Below are 20165 nucleotides of genomic sequence, written 5' to 3' on the forward strand. Positions count from 1 at the left end.
TCCCCCACCATCACCAAGGGCTGGCTCCTCCCACTCCAAGGGCAGCGGAACTCCTGCATCCTCCCACTGCCCAAATCCCCTGGAGAAAACAAGGGAGGTGTGGTCAGTACTGCCCTGGCCTTTGAGAACCCTGGGCTGGGCTACATGCTCATCTTCTCTGCCCTCCATGGCACCAGGCATGTGACACGGAGGTCCTTAGCCAGAACACAGCTTGCACCCTTCCACTGACTCTTCAATACTAGTTCAACTGCTCTAGTTGAGACTTTGCAGGAACTGAAGGGGGGGTGCAGGCAAGGGAGACCAAACACCCTGTGTTTCTCAAGTTGGAAATCCCAGCCCCCAGGAGGGTAGATTCTACAAGGTGGGAGCTCAGTTAATGATCGCTGAGCCTGGCTGAATCCAGGACAGATTGCAGAGCAGACTGTCTAATCCACTGTTAGAACGGGGGCGGGGAGACTGAGACCCTCCTCCCCACCCAGCGTGGACAGGCAAGGCAGGAGGGCTGGCATACCTTCTGTATTCTGGATAATTCGCTCTACCAGCACAGGGTACTTGGTGATGCGTTGGGTGACCAGGAGGATACACTCCTGCACGCCGAGCCGCCTCACGATGGAGAAGTTGCCGATTCTCTGTGAAATAGAGAAGACAAAGCCATGCCGTATGGGCATCTGTTTCCTGCCGAATCGTTAACGGTGGGACACGGGGGGCTGGGGACCCTTTCCTTTATCAGTTCATGGGGACCTTTTCTTTGTTGCTTCAGCAGACACTTGAAAGCAGGGACCGGGCTTCCCTGGTGGTCCGGTAGTTGAGAGTCCACCTTGCAATGCAGGGGACACCGATTTGAACCCTGGTCCGGGAAGATTCGACATGCCAAGGAGCAACTGAGCCCACATGCTGTGACTACTAAAGCCCATTCGCCCTAGAGCCTGTGCTTCTCAAAAAGAAGCTACTGCAGTGAGAAGCCCATGCACTGCAATGAAGAGTAGCTCCCGCTTGCCACCAGAGAAAGCCCGCATGCAGCAATGAAGACCCAGCACAGCCAAAAATAACTAACTAAATAAAAAATTAAAAAAAGAAAGCAAGGAGTGCCTGCTATATACAGAAAGGCCAAGAAGCCAGAGGTTGACTCACTTGCTGTAAAATGCAGGGCTCTGCAAAAGCCATGAGGAAGAAACTAGCTGGTGTGGATTTTGGGAATCACCGGAGAGCTGTCCACACACACACGTGCACACGTGCAGACCCTAACACTGCTGATGGTTGTTGAGGCCTTCTGATGCAGTTGGGCCTGTGGTCCCTGCAGTAGCTCCCTGGTGGCTGCTGGTGCATGCTTCTGGCTAAGAGCCCAAAGAGGCGATCATCTGAAGCCATCCTTTCTTTTTTTGGCTGAATTGTGCAGCTTGCGGAATCTTAGTTCCTCAATCAGGGATTGAATCCAGGTCCACAGCAGTGAAGTGGCAAGTGCTAACCACCGGACGGCAGGGAAAGCCCTGAAGCACCTCTTGGTGGGGGCTGGGGCAGCTTCCTGTGCTTCCTTCTGCTTGTCTGTCCCCACTGCTCTGCTTTGTGTTTTAGGAAGGCCAGGAACCATTGTATTTTTGACTGTGCCATGGTGGCATGTGGGATCTTAATTCCCCTGACTAGGATCAAACCTGTGCCCCCTGTATCGGAAGCGTGGAGTCTTAACCACTGGACTGCCAGGGAGGTCCCAGGAGCCAGTTTGTAAGAGCATGGGAGGGGATGGGACAGAGACCTGAGACTTGGCTCTGTTTCCTTCTGTCTCGTGGGAAACCCCCACCTGCGAGGGGCTTCTGGTTCAGGACGTCAGGCGGCCTGGCCCCGTGCTCATCACCAGATGAATTCAGACCACTAGACGACCCTCTCCCTGTCCCATCGGTCTGCTGCCGGGACAATGGAGTGAAATTTAATGACTCTCTGCCCTTCACTCTAGCCCGTTATTTACTGGGTGTCACTTGGGGCACAGGTTGCAGGCATGGAGCTGTTTTGGGGCTTCTGCTGCAGGGCACACGCTGACAGCGCCCCACGGCCTTGGCCCAGGAGCACCTCCCAGGACGCGGCAGGCAGGGGTCTTGGCTCCTGGGCCCTGAGCACCCACATGCTGTCAGGCAGAGGACAGGTGTGGGTCATTCCATGGGCTGATGGGGACGAGCGGGGAGCAGACGGCCGGAGGACAGAAGGGGGCAAAGGCTTGCAGGCCTTGTATCTGCTAGAACATCTGAGGCAGGGGAGGTGGCTCCGGAGGGGACGCTCGTGTCCCCTCGACAGTCTGAAGGACGGTGGTCACCCACTGAGTGGCATCTCAGGGGCCACCCTGCTGTGGTGGAAACAAAAACCACGCCTGCTGTGCTTTACACCCGGGGATTTTCCAGACCTTTCATGGCCCTGTTCTAAATGACTCTGTGGTTAAAAATGAGGTAGAACCTGGAAAATCACCGTTTTGTAACAAGTCCTTTATAAACCTCTCCAAATGCCTACAGTTTTGTGGGGAAAACAAAAATAAACAAAACAAAACCGCTCCCCATGAACAAACCAAAAAACCCACCTACTGCAAAGAGAATACGTTTTTAATATAAAGAAATAATTTTTTTTTACCTTGATCAAGTTTTGAAATTTCTTGTTTTGCTGCAGCAGCAACTTGTAGTGACTGACAGCATCGTTGTGACCGCTACAAAAGACGCTGTATTTTTCTTTCATCCTCTCTCCGTTTTCACCTGAAAACTGAGGAGAGGCGTGGACCTGTTACTAGGAGAAACATGGAAACTGCTGGGGAACGTCTTCACCTCGTTCGCCTGAGTCTGCTAAACCACAGATTGACCTGACTTGGGGTTTCACTCTCGTCTGGCTTGCTGGCCCCAAACAAAATGCTTCGGCACATGGTGTCTCATTAACAGGGCACCGAAAGGGCAAAGGAGAAAACTTCTGCATGTCACAGGTGCTTGTAAAACACCCCGAAATCCGACCAGGAAGAATACATTTAAGCAAGAGAATGTCAGAAAAAAATCAGAGGTGAAAAGGGTCTTCTTTTCATGAAAGGGTCGTCTTCTCCTTAGTTAGGTGACTTGCATGCTCCGGGTGCTTCAAGGGCAGATGAGGGGTCCTGGGTCCCCTCTGTCAATCTCGGCTCGGCCCAGAAGTCCATTCAAAAGTCAGTTTGGGGTCCATGGCCCTGCCATCCATGGCAGTGGTTCAAACACCACGCAGGTGTCAAGACCAAAAAAAAAGTAAAAACTGGCTAACCAACTGGCCAAACAAAAGCACAGCCTGTACACTGGACGGTGTCTCGACAAGCGTGTTTGCTGTTCAGGCCTCTGTTTCTGAGCTCCCCTGCCTCAGATGGGCAGCTGTGAGAGGCCAGGACCACTGTCCTCGGGGGCTGGGCTCTCAGAACACAGAAGGACAAAGTGGGGTGGGGGTGGGTCTGGCCATACCCACCTGCTGAAGCAGGAGGTCCCCGATCTTCCGGATGATGTAGTTGTGGGCACTGCCCTCCTCCAGCGACTCCAGGCGGCGCTCCTTCAGCCGACACAGGAAGTGGCTGTGCACCTCCAGCAGGTCGTCTGCGCCTGGGAACAGGCGGCTGACGGCCTTGGGGCTGAATTGCAGCTCCTCCCGCAGGGCCCGGGAGTAGACCTTGAGCATGATCTTGAGCGTCCGCACATGGTGGGCCTCCGTCTGCATCAGCTCTGAGGGGGCGGGGATGTGGGAATTAGCGGCACAGGTCGACACCCCGGCTGGGCCCTCCCTCGTCTCACTATGGGCCAGTCTGGCCTCTCAGCTTTCCTCGAAGCCCTCATCATAGTCGTCTGACCTCCCAGGGGCCAGGCCTCCCGTCCTCCCTGGCCCAGCACTGCCCAGGGCCCAGCTTAAGGAGGTGGACACACACCAGGAAAGGGAGGACTGGATGTATGCCGAGACCTCAACTTCACAGGAGGGTTTTCTGTCTAATGTCAACTGAAGACGTTTTCAGGCTGCTTGAAACAAGACTGTTCTGATGGACATCCCTCCCTGGGATGTGAAACTCACACGCTGGTGCTGTGTCAGAGACTCGCCCCAGACTGTAACTGATAGGAAAAGTGAAGCTCAAGGGAGGATTTTTAATTCATGTTAAAAGCAAATAAAGATTAGATTTTGTGATGAAGTTTTTCTGTTGTTTAACTTAAGGTCTTGAAGCTGTCAGAGACGAAACAGAAGTCAAGAGGATACATGTATGCGCACGGCTGATTCCTGATGCTGTCCACCTGAAACTATCACCATGTTGTTCACTGGCTATTGCTGTTGTTTAGTCACTACGCTGTGTCTCTCTTGTGACCCCATGGACTGTAGCCTGCCAGGCTCTGCTCCTCTGTCCATGGGATTTCCCAGGCAAGAATACTGGAGTGGGTAGTCAGCCATATCCTTCTCCAGGGGATCGTTCCAACCCAGGGATCACACCCACGTCTCCTGCTTGGCAGGCAGATTCTTAACCACTGAGCCATCAGAAAAGCCCGTTAATCAGTTATACTCCAATTTAAAATAAAAAGTTTAAGGGAAAGCTTAATAGCATCGGCCCGTTCCAGGGCTGCCAGCCATGGGGCTGGAAGGACTCTGTGCTTGTCCAGCTGTGGAGACAGCGAGGCGAAGCGCTGTCCAGATGGAAGCGGTGGACTGCTGCCCCCACCGGCCCTGTCTGCAGGACCCCTGGCTGGCCCGGGCTCTCCTCCTTGCCCACACCCCGACTTGCTCTGGCCCTGGCAGGGAGCTGAGTGTGTAAAACGCGGAAGGAGTTGAGTGTCCACTGGTGAGTGGTCACCACTGAGCTGCAGGGAGGGGGGCCTGGAGGGACCTGCCGGGAGCACCAGCCCAGGTTTGGGCAGTGTCTGGGAGCTATGGTTTCCATGGTGACCATGATATCCGGTCTCAGGAGAGTGGCTGCTCACGGCTAGCTCTCTGATGGTTACTGGGAAGAGGTGCCCACCTGGGAGCCGGTGTTATGGTCACATTCAGATGGACAGACCCGCCTTCAGAGCCCCCATTGCGGCTCTGTCTGGGCCTGTTTGCGGTCATCTGACTGGGGACGGCTGGGATGGGCCTGCGTGGTCTTCTCCCTCGGGGTCACCAGCAAGGTGGGGATGACTAAGGACTGGGCATTGGGCCATTCCCCTCCCCGGGGACTGATTCTCAGAAAGTCTTGCCCGGCCGCCCCATCCCTGGCCCGGAAGGCCCAGTTGCCCTGGGATGAGGGGAGCAAGTGTAGGGTGCCACGTGGTCTCAGGAAGGATCGACAGTGGAGCCCCGGCTCCCCAGTGGAATCAATTAAAAAAAAAAAACGAGAAAAGAAGAAAGAGAAGGCGCGCAGGCCTCCTTACCATAAAGCACGTCCTGCCTTTTCACCACCTCCCTCTTCTGTTTCTTCACATACTCGGGGTCCACAGAGAGGCTCCAGGACTCAGCCTCGAACTCGTGGGTGTCCGCTTCGACCTCGCCTCTCAGCGAGGCAGTGTAGGGGTCTGAGGGAAGGACAGGAGGCTGCTGCTCGGCGGCTGGGGCCTAGCTGGCTCAGGGGCTACCCCCCGCCCTTGTCCCCTGGATGCCTGCACGTGGGTCTCGATGCCTCCCAGAGACTGGAGCCTACGTGACACCCGGGGAAGGATCACGGTGATGGTACCTTCTATAAAGATGGGCTCAGTGCTGGAAGATGTAAGAAAAAGCGAGTCATCCGCCACCTGCTTGAGCTTCGGAAACAGTGTATCAGTTTCATCCATCTCTCCTGTGAGTGGTCTAAAGAGACATAAAAACAACTTTAAAGAACTTGAATTAAGCGCGCGCGCGCGCACACACACACACACACACACTCATACACACACACACACAGTCTATAAGAGCAAACCAGGTTATTACTTGATTTGATTAAGAGCAAACCAGGTTGTTACTTGATTTGATTAGATACTATTTGAGAACTTTCTGGATGTCAATATAAGGCTTAACTCTGTCATAAACCTTTTTTTTTCCTTTCTTTTTCTGGCTGTGCTGCGTGGTTTGTGGGATGTTAGTTCCCTGACCAGGACTGAACCTGCACCCCCCGCCATGGAAGTGCCCAGTCTTAACCACTGGACCACCAGGGAAGTCCTTGTCACAGATCATTTTTGAAAATTAGGAGACTACCTGTGAATGTGACATGACGAGCTCTTCCATCAAACTAACTTTTTTTTGGTGGAGGGTAGGGAGTATGGTTGATCTACAATATTACGTAAGTTATGGGTGTATAACATAGTGAATCAGAATTTTTTTGACTCAACTTTTATATTCCGTTTATAGTTATTATAAAATATTGGCTATATCTCCTGTGCTATACAATACATCCCTGTAGCTCATCTATTCTGTACGTAGTAGTTTGTGCCTCTTAAGTCCTTGCCCCTATCTTGCCTCTCCCCACTGGCAACATTAGTTTGCTCTCTGTATCTGCCACCAAAACTAATTTAATGTTCAAGTACATTCTATGAAAAAGTGAGTTAAAGCGTTAGTCACTCAGCCGTGTCTAACTCTTTGAAACCCCCTGGACTGTAGCTGCCAGGCTCTTCTGTCCATGGGATTCTCCAGGCAAGAATGCTGAAGTGGGTTGCCATTCCCTTCTCCAGGGGATCTTCCCGATCCAGGGATCAAACTCCAGTCTCCTGCATTATAGGCAGATTCTCTACCATCTGAGCATCAGGGAAGCCACCCAAGTACACTCTACAGGTGTATTCATTAAATGCTTCCTTTCCTAGCCACTGGTGCCCTCTGGAATCCCCAGAATTCTTTCCAGCCAGAGCAGGGTGGACACAGCTTCATTCCCAGTCCAGATTAAAGGGAGAATCCTTTCTAGGGGAAAAGAAGATCAGCTTCTTGTCCTACCGACTCATGCAGAGACATTTTTTTTTAACATGAGGTTTTCTACTTGAACGCTGCTGAATGCAGCACTTCGAGAACCACCTGGAAGCCCTAGGAAAACCAGCCTAAAGCATAAATAATACGATACAGACTCCGCAGCGACCCCAGCAGGCTTCCTGCCTGGTCTGCAGGACGGAAAGGAGCCCTGTCCAAGGGTTCTTCAAGAGCGGGAGGCAAACTGGCTCCAAGTGGCTGGGGACCCCAGAACACACCTTTTTTTTCCCTTCCCTTTTGAACTTTTTATTTTATATTGGGGTATAGCTGATTAACAATGTCATGATGGTTTCAGGTGAACACTGAAGGGACTCAGTCATACATATACATGTATCCATTCTCCCCCAGACCCCTCTCCTATCCAGGTTGCCACATGACACTGAGCAGAGCTCCCTGTGCTATAGCGTAGGTCTTTGTTGGTTATCCATTTAAAATATAACAGTGCGGAACACACTGTTTTTGAAAAAGGAAGAGAAGTGAATCTCCCAGGCAGGTGTTAATGGGAATCTTGCCTTTTGGTGGTGTGGTCCTGCCGAGGGTCTCCTTCCGGAGAGGCTGTCCGAGGGGTCCCTGAGGAAGCCTCCCCACCTACCCGCTTCCTCCCTTCGCCAGCTCCTGGTGGCAAAGGGGGTAACCCACTCACCCGAGTCTTGTCCCGGTTCCCGCTGGGCTGGGTGCTGGCTGTGGACCCCCCTTCTGCGAGACCGTCATGCCGACATTCCTGGTCGGGCGTGGGCTGCCATCAGACAGGAGGGTGGCCCTCGGGTGCTCCTTCAGGGATGCTGCAACAGAGGCAAAGACAGAGTGGGTGCTGAGGAAGTGGGCGGGGTAGCGCAGGTGGCCCGTCGGGAGGCCCTGCTCCGACTGGGGCCGCAGCGCCGAAAGGATCTTGGAGGTCAGCAGCTCGTTGTCCAGGAAGATGCTCTCGCTCCACTTCCTGGGGAGAGAGCCATAGAAGGAGAGCTCAGGGCAGCTGCGGGGCGCGCCCTCCCTGTCGCTGCTCTTGGAATGCCCGTTCCCCATGGTCACGCTCTGGGCACTGAGACTCGGCTGCTCTGTGCTGTTTTTATACCCTGGAGCAGGGAGGGGGGGGAATCCTTCTAGAAATGGCAAGCTGGTTCTCTTACTGTATTGGCTGAAGCCGTGGGTCTGGAGGGCAGGAAGTGGGTCCCCACTGTGACCGTTCAGTGTGGAAATCGCATAGGATTTTCTCCTTGGGTAAAACACCAACAAAACGGCAACTCCCCCACTCCAGACCCTTTCTGTCTTGGTGGGGAGAGGGGGCAGATAGTAAGGATCAGCTTATATCCGCCACAGAGAATCTTAGGATCACAGACTAAGGACCTCGTACCGACATCACACACGCGATTGTAATTAATCTGAGACCAGCTGTCAGGGTGATTCTGAGATGTGGAGACCACTGGGTCTCTGATGCTCGTAATTGCTAACAGAACCTGAGGCTCTGATCCTATAGTAGAAGGTGATCGGAAACCAACCGAACACACAACAGGGGCCCCAGCAGGGCTGTCTGTGCTCATCAGCTCGTTAATTTCAGAGTTGGCATGTTACTGTTGATAGCAACTTATCCCCCCCAACCCTGCCACAGATCATAAACTTGAATGTGTTCTACTCATATGTGAATTCATTCAATCCTCTCAGTAAGTGTGAAACTAGGCAATCTTATCTTCACCTTGATAAATAAGGACACTGATAATTAAGAAGCCCAATGCCACTTATATTTGATAAATGAAAGCCCATGATATACTCACAAGATGACCTGATTCAAATCTATAATTTTTTCACACTTGTTACTAGCAGTGCCTTGCATGTTACTTTAAGGTCACAATCTATGGGCGAGTACTGATCTATTATAACTATACTTGAAGTCATGATTATACTGGATTTTGGACACACACCCCCCAAACACAATACACACACACACACAATAAAAAACAAAAACAACAAAACCAGAAATGTAGCAACAGACTGGATGTCGAGCGGAAAGGATGTTGAACACAAGTAAGAGACCAAGAGAAATTTGAAATTAAAATAATTTCAAATTATTTTTAAAAAATGTGATGCTAGAATTAATGTTTTAAAAGTGCAAATGTAATTTTTGCCTTTTTAAATTTAAAAATATGTATTGAAGGACTTCTCTGGTAGTCCAGTGGTTAAGAATCCACCTGCCAATGCAGGGGACAAGGGTTCAATCTCTGGTCTGGAAAGATCCCACATGTGATGGGGGCAACTAACCCTGTGCAACACAACCATTGAGCCACCGCTCTAGGGCCTGCAAGCCACAAGTACTGAGCCCATGTGCTGTAACTACCAAAGCGTGCGTGCCTAGAGCCTGTGCTCCAGGACAAGAGAAGCCACCACAGTGAGAAGCTGGTGCACCGAAACTGGAGAGTAGCCTCCCTCGCTGCAACTAGATAAAAGCCTGAGCAGCAACCAAGACCCAGCACAGCCAAAAATAAAAATATATACAGGGGAAAAAAAAGTGCTGAACATTTAGATGCACGGTGCCCACTGATTCCTCCCTCACTGATGGAAAACTGCAGCTCTTAGAAAGCCAGGCTGTCATTAATTAGGCTGATTTTTTGCTGCCTCTTTTTTGGCAAATCCACCATGTAAGTCAAGCCTACTTGGGATGGGCTGCTTGGCTAATTTTGAAAGCCACATTTAAAAGCTTTGCTCTAAGACAAACAGCAGCCTTTAAAAGAAATCTGACCACTGGCATTCCAGATCTGGCTCCTGGGTCCCCAGCGCATCCCTTCCCCGTCCCCTGGTTTCTCTATGTCACTCGAGGAAAGTAGTTGGGATTCTGGTTCTGAGTAGCATGGAGACTGGGTGGTGCCACGTGCTCAGTGATTTCAGACGTCCTGACATGGAGATTGTAAATGGCTAATGGTGCCTATTATCGTGGTAGACACAGGTGGTCAAGCTGTCGCCCATATACCAACACCTGTTTGGCAAAGGTGAAAATAGTAAACCGAGGCCTCCACGGTCCCTGGCAAGTGCTTCCCGGCATTTCTATACCCAGTGAACTCCACCTCGGCAATTATGATCTATCTGGATGTACAAACGGGACGAACGCAGAGACAAAGCCTTTGCCCAGTGTCCTGGTGTGGCTGGTAGGCTGTTCCTGTGACCCAAGGTCCTGCCTGAAGTTGGATGGATTCTGCTGTAATCGAACAGCCCACAGAAGAAAAGGTAACCAGGAACGCCCTCGAAGAATCACCGCTTCCAGAGAATTTTTAGAAAATGATGGATAACACTAAATCTACAGTAAGTGTAATCAGAGCCTCCTTGGGGTGTTGGGAAGACACTTTGAGGTTCTTCCATCTTGGTCTTGCTTAGGGATCCCAGGTACCCCTGGACTCTCAGAAGGGGAGAAGGGACAAAATTCCAGGTAACACAATGCTGAGTTGGCCCTGACAACGTATGCCATGATTTACTCATTTACTCTCATTATTGTCTGTCTCCTTGGTAGGAGGGAGAAAGGGTCTCTCACAAAGTAGGCACCAAGAAATCACTGTTTCACAGGATTTTATTCAGCTAGAAAAAGGAATGAAATTCTGATACTTGCTGCAACGTGGACAAAATGTGAGGACACGATGCTCAGTGAAGTAAGTCAGACACCAAAGGACAAAGATGGTCGGATTCCTCTTCTAGGAGGTCCCAAGAGGAGTCAGACTCCCAGAGACAGAATGCAGGATGGGCTGAGGTGGGTTCCCGGGGTGGGGGAGGGGAATGAGGAGTTTTGCTTAACATGGACAGTTTCAATTGGGGAAAATGAAGAGAGTTTTGGAGATGGATGGTGGTGATGGTTGCCTGACCCTGTGAATGTACTTAATGCCACTGGATTGTACTCTTCAAAATGGTAAGGCTGGAGCCTTAGTCACCGGATTACCAGGGAACTCCTAAGTGACTCACATTTTTCACTTCAACTATCTCTGCACGTGATTGTGAACACCGCACAAGTACTGATTTGAGGGTTACAGACACATTTTAGCCAGCAGGTGAATCTGCAAACACGGAATCCAAGAATAATGTCGTTCGTCCATACAGTGGAATACGAGGTACTCAGCCAAAGAAGGAACGAAAGGTTGAAACATGCTCCTATGAGGATGGACCTGGGAAAAACCCTGCTGAGTGAAAGAGGTCAGGCACATAAGATCTCTCAGTGCAGGATCCCGTCTCTAGGAAACATGCAGGATAAGTCCATCTACAAAGGCAGAAAGCAGATTAACAGGTGCCTAGGACTGGGGGCTTCCCTGGTTGCTCAGACGGTAAAGATTCTGCATGCAGTGTGGGAGACCTGGGTTCTATCCCTGAGTTGGGAAGAACCCCTGGAAGAGGGCATGGCAACCCACTCCACTATCCTTGCCTAGAAAATCCCACAGACAGAGGAGCCTGGTGGGCTAAAGTCCATAGGATTAAAAAGAGCTGGACATGACTGAAGCGCCTAAGCACAACAACAGGACTGGGGGAGATTGGAGGGGGACAGCTCATGGGTATGGGGTTTCTTCTGGGGGTCTAAACTTGACTTCACGAAAAAAAAATGAGAAGGGGGAAATTCCCTGATGGTCCAGTGGTTAGGAATTGGCGCTTTCACTGTCCTGGGCCTGGGGTTCGATCTCTGGTTGGGGAACTAAGATCCTGAAAGCCACGTGGTGTGGCCAAAGAAACAGTTTTTAATTAAAACATTTTTTAAATCAATAAAATGGATTGCAGTGACTCTGAGAACATTAAAAGCCACTGCACCGCACACTGAAATTGGTGGATTGTATGATATGTGCATTGCATCATGGTTAATGGGTAAACTGAGAGGAAGGGCCATCTTTCTGCAGGAGGAGAGGGAGCCAAGGGATCTGTAGGCTTGACCCCCACTGTGAGTGAATCTTGCTGTCCCTGACTCTGAGACAGCAGGAATCTGTATTTGTCCTGCCATCGTGTTCTCCTACACCAGGACAGCTACGGTGGGGCAGGTGAGCAGTGGCCGGGCGCTGGGATCTGGGCGGTGCTGTCTGCACTGCCATGGGAGCCACCCGGGAGCTTAATTAGCACCCTCTGCCTGCCGCTGAGAGGTGCCATCGACCGGTGTGCTCCTGGCCCTCTGTGGCCACCCGTCCACCGTGGAGGGGACCCAGAGGAGAGGGAGGGACAACAAAGAGAAGTGAATGGTAAAAATGGAAAAAGTTCTTGGCCCGGAGGAAAAAACACACCCTGTTCTCAGCCACAAACACAGACAGCAGTCCGTTCTCAGGAATTTTTTTTTTTTTCAAACCTGGAATCTAGAAAAATAGTGTAAATGATCTTATTTGCAAAGCAGAAATAGACACAGACATAGAGAACAAATGGATGGATATCAAAGGGGAAAGGGGTGAAGCGGGTGAACTGGAAGCTTTGGATGAACATATATACACTCTACTGATAGTAGGTATAAAATCGCTAACTGATGAGAACCTACCGCACAAGGAACTCTACTCAGTGCTCTGTGGTTACCTAAATGGGGAGGAAATCCAAAAAAGAGGGGATATATGTAAACATACGGCTGAGTCACTGTGCAGTACAGCAGAAACTGACACAACATCGTAAAGCAACTGTACTCCAAAGAAAATCAATAATAATAATAATAATAATAAAAAAAGATGCTACCCTGGGTTGGGCTTCCATGTGGGAGAGTCTCAGACAGACTGGTCATATAATACAGGTATATATCCTAAGCCTGGTGGCTCAGACAGTAAAGATTCCGCTTGCAAATGCAGGAGACACAACAGACAAGGGTTTGATCCCTGGGTTGGGAAGTTGCCTTGGAGGAGGGCATGGCAACCTACACCAGTATTCTTGCCTGGAGAATCCCATGGACAGGGGAGCCTGGAGGGCTACACAGTCCACCAGGTTGCAGAAGCAACTTAGCACCCACACACCCTGGGTTATGAATCATATCCCTCCTAATGTTCTTCAATGAATAAAAGCAAATAACGTAATCACTTTTAAAAATGTCCTTGCTGCTAAAACCACAAAAACAAAAACCCGTTTTGTCTTGGTTTCTTAAAGAGTGGTCTCTGAGCAAATCAGGTGACGAAGCTGGTGTGAGAGCTGAAGTGATCCCACCTTGAGATGTTACTTGGGTGACAGACCCCACGCTGTGCAGTTCAGGTGAACAGGGGCTAATTTCTATCCCACTTAGGCTCCCGAGTGAGCTGCCATCTATAAATCCCCTGATACACCAGCAGGACCCCATCAGCCCCCGGGGGAATCATTAAGGACCCACAAGAAAAGTCTATGAATATGACTTAATAGTTACAGACCTGTTGAAAATTAATTTTCAAGGAAACCCATCAAGTGACCATCTTAATTGGACTTAAACTGTCCTTCTATAATCTAGACCCACACTGGTTTCCAGAAACACTGACTTCCAAATAAGAATTTTAAATTCTAACCAACAAGGATATACCCCCTGTTGTTATACCAACAACCATATACCCCCCTGCTGTGTAGCATGGGGACCTATATTCAATATCTTATAATAACCAATAATGGAAACGAATCTGAAAAAGAATAGATATACATGTATTGTTGTTCGGTTGCTAAATCGTGTCTGACTCTTTTGCAACCCCATGACATGACTGTAGCCCACCAGGCTCCTCTGTCCATGGGATTTCCTGGGCAAGAATACTGGAGTGGGTGGCCATTTCCTTCTCCAGGGGATCTTTCCAGCCCGGAGATCGAACCCAAGTCTCCTGCACTGGCGGGTGGATTCTTTACCACTGATCCACCTGGTATTACTGAATCATTTTGCAGTACACCTGAAACTAACACAACATTGCAAATCAACTAGACTTTAAAAATTTTTTTAATATTCTAAATGGCAGACTCCTCCTGTCACTCTATAGGAAACCAACTGGAAACATCTCTGGGAGGCAGCTGGGCCAGGGTACCACGTTCCTGCAGTTTTCTACTGCAGGCCAAGCAAGTGGATCAGACTGGCGGCATCTTTAGGCAGGACCAGACTTCCCCAGCCACCCAGCAGTTTTGGAAGCTTGGCTTCAGAACAGCTCCCCCATTTCTCCCATTTGGGTGAGGTCCTGGGTCCTCCTCCCACCACCTCCGTTCTTTGTGTTTGCGAAAACTTCTCTCCCAGGCTGTGAGTGCCGCCTGTCTCTAGAGAGTTCTAGCAAGCACAGGCTGCAGGGAGAGTGTTCCAGAGACAATTAAGAAAATCTGATGCCAAGTGGAGTTTTCAGTTCACAGCTCCAGGCTTGGCGGCTGCCTGAGAACAGACTGAATCGATGCTGAGACAACTCATTGATTTCTCTGCCTTGCTTCATTGTATGTTATACAACCGAGGTGGCATAAAAAAGAAAAAGAAAAAATATAGGAGGCAAAAAAAAACAACCCCAAAAAACAAAACCAACAGCCAAGCCCCAAATCTTAACCCCCTGCCTCAAAGGACAAGCAAAACAACTAAAAAAAAAAAGGCATACTGTGGTTTAGAAGAGTAAGCCAGAAAGAACATTCTTTGTGGATCTGAAATCACCCAATTAACAAAATACACAGCCCCCTTACTCCCAATTACGTCAAACCAGCAAACACCACTATTAAAAAAAAAAAAAAAAAAGTGGTATTTTCTTGACTGTGTGTGCAGAAGACTTAAGCATCACAAAACAGTATAAAAGTAGAAATAACCCATAACGTCACCGTCCACAGTTAACTGGTACTGGAATGAAGATTTGCAAGTTGAGAATTAATGTTTAATACTGAGTGATTTACAGAGCCATGTTGAAAGCTCCCTCATGTATAGCAAAAGGATAATATGGTAGCAAATACCATATTTTTTGCATAAATACTGTACAGGACATGTGGGTTATACCATCAAGTGATATGCTTGCAAATCACAATCATACAAAATATTCCATATTCTCTATGGATAATTCTGGAAGTTAAACATAGAAAGGACAAATGGCCATGTCTGTGGGCATAAACATGAACTTCAACCTAAAAACTTCATGTTTTTCACAAACAAAAACTCAAAATGGACCACAGATTTAGAACCATAGAAGTATTCAGAACTAACATAGGAGAAAATCTTTAGGAACTGGGGCTGAAATGGTAAAGAGTTCTTTGCTGTGACACCAGCAGCCTGATCCACAAAAGAAAAAAAAATTTTTTAAACTGTCTTCATCATGATTAAAAATGTTTGCTTGTGGAAGATCTCTTAAAAGGATGGAAAGAGGCTTGGGAAGAAATTTGCAAACTGCCTGATGAAGGACTAGCATCTAGAATATATAACAGACTCTCAAAATCCAATCGTAAAAATACAAACAACCCATTTAGAAAAATGAGCAGAAGAGATGAAGACTACATTTCAGCGAAGAAGATATTGAATGATGATGTAAAAAAAGCACATGAAATGATGTTCAACATCACTCAACCGTCAAATGCAAACCAAAACCACCAGGGACCATCACTACCAGGATAGTTAAAATAAAAAAACAGTGATGATGCTAATTGCTTGCGAGGATGTGGAGAAACTGGATTGCTCATACATGGCTGGTGAGAATGTAGAGAGTGCAGTCGCTCTGGAAAACAATTGGGCAGTTTGTAAAGAAAACAAAACAACTGCATTCCTAGGTATTTATCTCAGAGAATGCAAAACTTCAGTCCAGACAAACACCTATGCACCACTGTTCACTGCTTCTTTGAAGCCCAAACTAGAAACAATACATGGGTCCTTCATGGAGTAAAAGGCTAGACAAACTTCAGTCTACCCACACGACAGAATACAACACACAACAGTCAGGGTGGATCTCACGGGCATTGTACTGAGATAAAAGAGCCAACCTTGGACTTCCCTGCAGTGGACTGGAATCCATCTGCCAATGCAGGGGACGAGGATCCGATCCCTGCTCTGGGAAGATCCCACATGTCTTGGAGCAACTGAGTCTGGGTGCCACAGTTAATGAGCCTGCCCTCTGGAGTGTGCGAGCTGCAACTGCTGAAGCCTGTGCTCTGCAATAAGAGAAGCCACCGCAATGAGAAGCCCCTGCGCGCCACAACTGGAGAGTAACCCCGCTTGCCACAAGTAGAGAAAGCTTCAATGCAGCAATAAAGACCCAGCACAGCCATGAATAAATGTTAGGAATATTTATATTTCTATAAATGTAAATAAAGGCATTAAAGTAAATATGCAAATAAAGTCAGACAAAAAAAAAAAAAAGAAGAATTCCTGCAGGAATGTGAGCATCGGGAAACTGAGTGGGAGATATATGCAAACTCTGTACTCTCTTTTTTTGTAACTTTTTTTATAAATTGAAGAGTAATCCCAAACAGTTACTTTTTTTTTTTAAAGTTCAGGAAGAACTGAGCCTTATTAAAAACAAAAGAATAATTTTTGAAAAGATATGTGTGTGGACACTCTGAGTTATGTTTAAAAAGGACTAGAATGGGCCAGGCCCTTCTTGGCAGAGGGAGGAGACAAGCAATTGAAAATATTTATTTAGGGATACCCATGTTCAGCAGTGGCATTATTCACAGTGATGCTGAGGCGGGAGCAACCCAAGTGTCTATAGGTGGAGGAATGGATTAACAGATGTGGTCCATTCATAGCACTGGGATTTTATTTTAGTCTTAAAAAAAAAAAGGAAGGAGATGCTGAGCCCTGCCACACTGTGGATAAGCCTTGGGGACATGATGCTCAGTGAGAGAAACCAGACACAGAAGGACACAGGGTCTGATCCCACTCACAGGTGGTCCTTGGAGGAGTCAGATCCACAGAGACAGGAAGTGGACGGTGAGGCGGGGGCGGGGCGAGGGGCCAGGGAGTGAGTGTTTCATGGGGATGGAGTTCCAGTATTTCGAGACTCAAGTTCTGGAGATGGATGGTGGGAATAGTCACAGTGTTGTGAAAGTACTTTCAGCCACTGAATTATGCCCTTAAGATGGTTAAGATGACAAGTTTTTAGTGTATTTTATGACTATTAACATCCCATTAAGGGACTCAGAGTGTGTCCACACAAAAGAAATGAGACTCCTTCACTGTGGTTTCCATCTTCATTCCGTGCAGGTGAGATGGCCCCTGGACTGCGAAGGAACAGAAACAACACACTTCGAAGATCATCAAGGCTCAAGGCAGGACTAGGCACGCGTACTTGACCTCAGCTCCTCAGGGCCAGGCACAGCACAGCCCAGGGACACAGATGGCACCAAGTGAAGTCCCTAGACTGAACGATGCTCGAGTGGGACATGGACACAGCTGGCTGAGCCTGTGTGGAGCACCTCTGGGGGAGCTGGGGAGGACAGAGATGACAGAAGGGCAAAGCCATCCTGATTGGCAAAGAGGAAGGAAGTTAATCTTACAAACTCGATGTTAATCTGTGGCAAAAAAAAAAAAAAAAGCTTTCTGGGATGTGAGCATGGGACATAATGGGCTGAGAATCTTGGGTTTCCTGTTCCTTGGAACAAATCAAGACAACTCCGAGAGGTGTGCTCTGCAGCACTAGAGGAGAGCAGACAGAGAGAAGGTGCTCATGGTCGCTACAGCAAATGGCCTGCTAGTCCCTGGGCGGTTCTGGGCACAGTGGGGAGACAGAGTGGATACGGGCCCCTGGGGTATAAGTTAGGTGCTGGCTGAGTCCCTTGTGACATCCTTGTAAATTCACAGGGGGATTAAGAACCCATGAGCACAGCTTGAGGGACTTTAAAATTTACTGGGACCACACTTCCCTGCTGGTCCTGTGACTAAGACTCTGCACTTCCAATGCAGGGGACCACCCGGGTTCAATTCCTGGCCACAGAACTAAGATCCCACATGCTACAAGTAAGAGCCCGCATGCCACAACTAAAAAGGTTCCACAAGCTGCAATGAAGATCCTGTGTGCTGCAACTAAGACTCGGTACAGCCAAGTAAATAAATATTTTAAAAAGTTTACTGGGTGTCCACAAACACTCAGGCTTGGCAGTGGACTGATCTTACACAGAAAGAGGGTCTCCAGTAGAATGCCAAAGGGCTCTGTCCTTGGCCTTGACTGAGATGAGACCATAGGAGCCTTGCTTATCAAATTCACGGATGACACGCAGCAGAAAAGTTGCCCCAGATTTTGTTTGTAAATAAAGACAGAGAGATGAATTAACACAAAACTGTCTTGGAGAAATTACTATAGAGGAAATACCAAGAGATCCAGCAAAGATGGGGGGTGTGGGGCCACCTGCAGCAGCAGCACAGGTGAAAAACCAGGGGGGCGTTCCAGGTGCCTGCCAGCACCTCAGTAAACCACCAGCGTGCTGCACACAGGGCTGGGTCACCTTAGGTCACAGCAACGTCAGTGAGATAACCAGAGCCAGGAGGGCTAAGCTGCTGGCCGGCCAGGCCTGCCTGGGCATTTACCTTGGGCCACAGCCAAGTCCAGTGAGTTCACTGCCCCAAAGTGGCACCCAGGAAGCCACACGGTTTTCTAAAAAGTACCAGAGAGGGTGGCACACAGGGGGCCCCAGGCCCCCTTGAGGGCCCGGTGGGGCATGCCTGGAAGGTTGACAGACCCACCAAGGGGTCCCAGCTGTGACTGGAAAGGAAGGGGTAGAAGGTTGGGAGCGATGCTTGGAGGAAAGAAAGCGCAGGATGGTGTCCATGCAGGACAGGCCTGTGGGCGGGTATGGAAGCAGGTTCTCCTGGGGGGCTGCCCTATGCAACAGGTGACGGTAACAGGTGAGGAACTGTCACTTTCCCATAATTATTAAACACTTAATAGCAACTGCCCAGGATTCCACAAACCACACGGAACCACCGCTCCTGTTTCAGCACATTCTTTTCCATCTTTATTTCTGTTCATTTCAATGAGGAGGTCATGCTGTCATCCACCATCAACCATTTCTGATCTGCAAAAACAACCTTTTCCCACAGTTGGACCTCACATGGGGGTGAGCTCTTGCCAAACTCAATTTTGCATCCCGCCTTTCTGCTGAAGATGTGTCATAAACATTCTGTCAGCCTGTGAAACACACTGCGGAAAGCTTGTACTGTGGCTTTTGTACGGAAGTCTTCTGCAATGGCTGTAAAATCACTTATTGGAGACGACCACTCCTCTAATAGGCTTCCCAGGTGGTGCGGTGGTAAAGAATCCACCTGCCAGTACAGGAGATGTCATGAGAGATGTGGGTTTGATCCCTGGGTGGGGAAGATCCCTTGGAGGAGGAAATGGCAACCCACTCCAGTATTCTCCTGGAGAATTGTCCTGAAGAACTGTCCAGTATTGTCCTGGAGAATCCCATGGACAGAGGAGCCTGGTGGGCTATAGTCCATGGGGGTCGTAAGAAGTCAGACTTGACTGAGAGATTGAGCACACATGCTCCTCTAATGTTGTGTTGTAATGTTTCCTGTGGTTATAAATTAAGCTGTGATGGACACCTGCATGACACACTTCCGATCAGCAACGGATATTTTCCTGGGATAGATCCTTATTAGCAGCTGGGTAACCCCCGTGGCCCATTTCCACAGTCTGTTCCCCCCATCACAATGCAGACAGTCTGGAATCTTCCTGATTGTGGGGAAAAAAAGACCCTGTGTTTTCAATGCAGGGGTTGCAGGCTCGATCCCTGGTCGGGGAGCTAAGATCCCACAAGACTTGCAGCCAAAAGAAAAACAGCTCAAAGAGCTCTACTGAGCCAAAAGCACTCTGGTGAGCTGGGGGTATGTGGCCTCCCCCAACGAGGGAACTCAGACTTGACACACTTTCCAGGAGAGGCGGGGTCCCCTCTGCACACACCCGTTCTTTCCCCCATTGTCCCTGGGGCCCCTCCCTGGGCTCTTCGGGAGCCCCTGCCCCTCTGTGTAGGGCCCTCCCTCTGTACCAGTGAGACACGCCCTGGCCGTTTGGCCAAGGCTGTGACCTCCTTGAGAGGCTGCCCGCCCAGACTTGCCAGCCCCGTCCCTCCTCACCTGCTGCCAGCTCGGCTTCCCACGCACCTGGCTAGTAGTCCCCATGGCTTCAGGATGCAGTCCTGAGCCCTTGGCCTGCTTCAGACAGACTCTCTGGGATGTGGGCCCTTCCTAGGCCTCACCTCTTGCCACCATGTCCACCCTCGGAGGCCTTGGGGACCCTGGCCCAGGCGCCCCTTTGCTTCGCCAGCTTTGGGGCCAGGCCAGAGTCCCTCTGGGTTGCCCTGCCCTGCTTCCCACCCTCAAGGTCTAGGCCTTTTGGTGGTTTCTTTACCCTCCCCCACTTTCACTGCATCACTCAGGCCTC

The 20165-nt window shown here is 49.4% G+C and overlaps 1 protein-coding gene across 3 annotated transcripts in view; it reads right to left on the reverse strand.

Moving 5' to 3' along the window:
* Nucleotides 1-20165, reverse strand: part of ARHGEF18 (Rho/Rac guanine nucleotide exchange factor 18) — a 101341-nt gene that overhangs the window by 14813 nt on the left and 66363 nt on the right. For all 3 annotated transcript variants that reach the window (XM_027547620.1, XM_027547619.1, XM_027547621.1), the window contains 6 exons: nt 7562-7700; nt 5663-5775; nt 5364-5504; nt 3451-3701; nt 2611-2736; nt 512-629 (listed from right to left, as the gene is read on the reverse strand). In XM_027547620.1, coding sequence (XP_027403421.1) covers nt 512-629; nt 2611-2736; nt 3451-3701; nt 5364-5504; nt 5663-5775; nt 7562-7700 — 888 coding nt within the window. The remainder of the gene's footprint in view (nt 1-511; nt 630-2610; nt 2737-3450; nt 3702-5363; nt 5505-5662; nt 5776-7561; nt 7701-20165) is intronic.

Source organism: Bos indicus x Bos taurus, chromosome 7 (assembly GCF_003369695.1).
Source record: "Bos indicus x Bos taurus breed Angus x Brahman F1 hybrid chromosome 7, Bos_hybrid_MaternalHap_v2.0, whole genome shotgun sequence".
NCBI classification, from domain to species: domain Eukaryota; kingdom Metazoa; phylum Chordata; class Mammalia; order Artiodactyla; family Bovidae; genus Bos; species Bos indicus x Bos taurus.